At 42.4% G+C, this 2,500-nt stretch overlaps 1 protein-coding gene across 1 annotated transcript in view; it reads left to right on the forward strand.

Annotated features, from left to right (window-relative positions):
• The window catches only part of LOC110519557 (protein sidekick-1), a 134,539-nt gene that overhangs the window by 45,063 nt on the left and 86,976 nt on the right, over positions 1-2,500 (forward strand). The window contains exon 9 of the mRNA XM_036972688.1: positions 1,320-1,441. Within this exon, the coding sequence (XP_036828583.1) occupies positions 1,320-1,441 (122 nt within the window). The remainder of the gene's footprint in view (positions 1-1,319; positions 1,442-2,500) is intronic.

A 2,500-nucleotide genomic window follows, 5' to 3' on the forward strand; every position in this document is an offset into this window, starting at 1 on the left:
TGACACTGGTCTACTACCAGGTCATGTGTCTTCTCAGTCATGTTGAGACTGCTCTACCACCAGGCCATGTGTCTTCTCAGTCATGTTGACACTGGTCTACTACCAGGTCATGTGTCTTCTCAGTCATGTTGACACTGGTCTACTACCAGGTCATGTGTCTTCTCAGTCATGTTGAGACTGCTCTACCACCAGGCCATGTGTCTTCTCAGTCATGTTGACACTGGTCTACTACCAGGTCATGTGTCTTCTCAGTCATGTTGACACTGGTCTACTACCAGGACATGTGTCTTCTCAGTCATGTTGACACTGGTCTACTACCAGGTCATGTGTCTTCTCAGTCATGTTGAGACTGCTCTACCACCAGGCCATGTGTCTTCTCAGTCATGTTGACACTGGTCTACTACCAGGTCATGTGTCTTCTCAGTCATGTTGAGACTGCTCTACCACCAGGCCATGTGTCTTCTCAGTCATGTTGACACTGGTCTACTACCAGGTCATGTGTCTTCTCAGTCATGTTGACACTGGTCCACTACCAGGACATGTGTCTTCTCAGTCATGTTGACACTGGTCTACTACCAGGTCATGTGTCTTCTCAGTCATGTTGACACTGGTCCACTACCAGGACATGTGTCTTCTCAGTCATGTTGACACTGGTCCACTACCAAGACATGTGTCTTCTCAGTCATGTTGACACTGGTCCACTACCAGGACATGTGTCTTCTCAGTCATGTTGACACTGGTCCACTACCAAGACATGTGTCTTCTCAGTCATGTTGACACTGGTCCACTACCAGGACATGTGTCTTCTCAGTCATGTTGACACTGGTCCACTACCAGGACATGTGTCTTCTCAGTCATGTTGACACTGGTCCACTACCAAGACATGTGTCTTCTCAGTCATGTTGACACTGGTCCACTACCAGGACATGTGTCTTCTCAGTCATGTTGACACTGGTCCACTACCAAGACATGTGTCTTCTCAGTCATGTTGACACTGGTCCACTACCATTGCTTTAATGTATTGTTGTTCAGATTAATATTGTTGTTGTAGTTGTTGTTAATGGTAATCCCATGTCCACTACTACTATTAGTATTGATGCTGGTCCCACCATTTATTTATATATAAATATATATTTTTATTTTATTTTTATTTTTCGATATGTATACTTTGTCTGTGTCTCAGAGCTTCCTGGTGTGTCCTCTAACCTGGTGTTGTGTCTATGTCTCAGAGCTTCCTGGTGTGCCTTCTAACCTGTTGTTGTGTCTATGTCTCAGAGCTTCCTGGTGTGTCCTCTAATCTGTTGTTGTGTTTGTCTCAGAGCTTCCTGGTGTGCCTTCTAACCTGGTCATCTCCAACATCAGCCCTCGCTCCGCCACACTAAGGTTCCGCCCCGGCAGCGATGGGAAGACGGTCATCTCCAAATGGATCGTAGAAGGACAGGTCAGGATTTCACTGTAGTTTCGAAGCTACTATCCAGCTACACAATTTGTACATTTAACTAAATCCAAAGCAGCAATTTCACAGTTAGCTACAAAGCTGATATCAGTAGGTCATCCCTGGACCCATATATATACAAGGAGTATCCAGGGCCCAACGGGTCTCAGAGAAGGAGAGCTGTTACAGAACAAGATGTTGACATCATAGTGAATACTGCTACAGAACCAGATGTTTACATCATAGTGAATACTGCTACAGAACCAGATGTTTACATCATAGTGAATACTGCTACAGAACCAGATGTTGACATCATAGTGAATACTGCTACAGAACCAGATGTTTACATCATAGTGAATACTGTTACAGAACCAGATGTTGACATCATAGTGAATACTGTTACAGAACCAGATGTTGACATCATAGTGAATACTGTCACAGAACCAGATGTTTACATCATAGTGAATACTGTTACAGAACCAGATGTTGACATCATAGTGAATACTGTTACAGAACCAGATGTTTACATCATAGTGAATACTGTTACAGAACCAGATGTTGACATCATAGTGAATACTGTTACAGAACCAGATGTTGACATCATAGTGAATACTGCTACAGAACCAGATGTTTACATCATAGTGAATACTGTTACAGAACCAGATGTTGACATCATAGTGAATACTGCTACAGAACCAGATGTTGACATCATAGTGAATACTGTTACAGAACCAGATGTTGACATCATAGTGAATACTGTTACAGAACCAGATGTTTACATCATAGTGAATACTGTTACAGAACCAGATGTTGACATCATAGTGAATACTGTTACAGAACCAGATGTTGACATCATAGTGAATACTGCTACAGAACCAGATGTTTACATCATAGTGAATACTGCTACAGAACCAGATGTTGACATCATAGTGAATACTGTTACAGAACCAGATGTTTACATCATAGTGAATACTGCTACAGAACCAGATGTTGACATCATAGTGAATACTGTTACAGAACCAGATGTTGACATCATAGTGAATACTGCTACAGAACCAGATGTTG

Source organism: Oncorhynchus mykiss, unplaced genomic scaffold (assembly GCF_013265735.2).
Source record: "Oncorhynchus mykiss isolate Arlee unplaced genomic scaffold, USDA_OmykA_1.1 un_scaffold_189, whole genome shotgun sequence".
In the NCBI taxonomy this organism is placed as follows: Eukaryota; Metazoa; Chordata; class Actinopteri; order Salmoniformes; family Salmonidae; genus Oncorhynchus; species Oncorhynchus mykiss.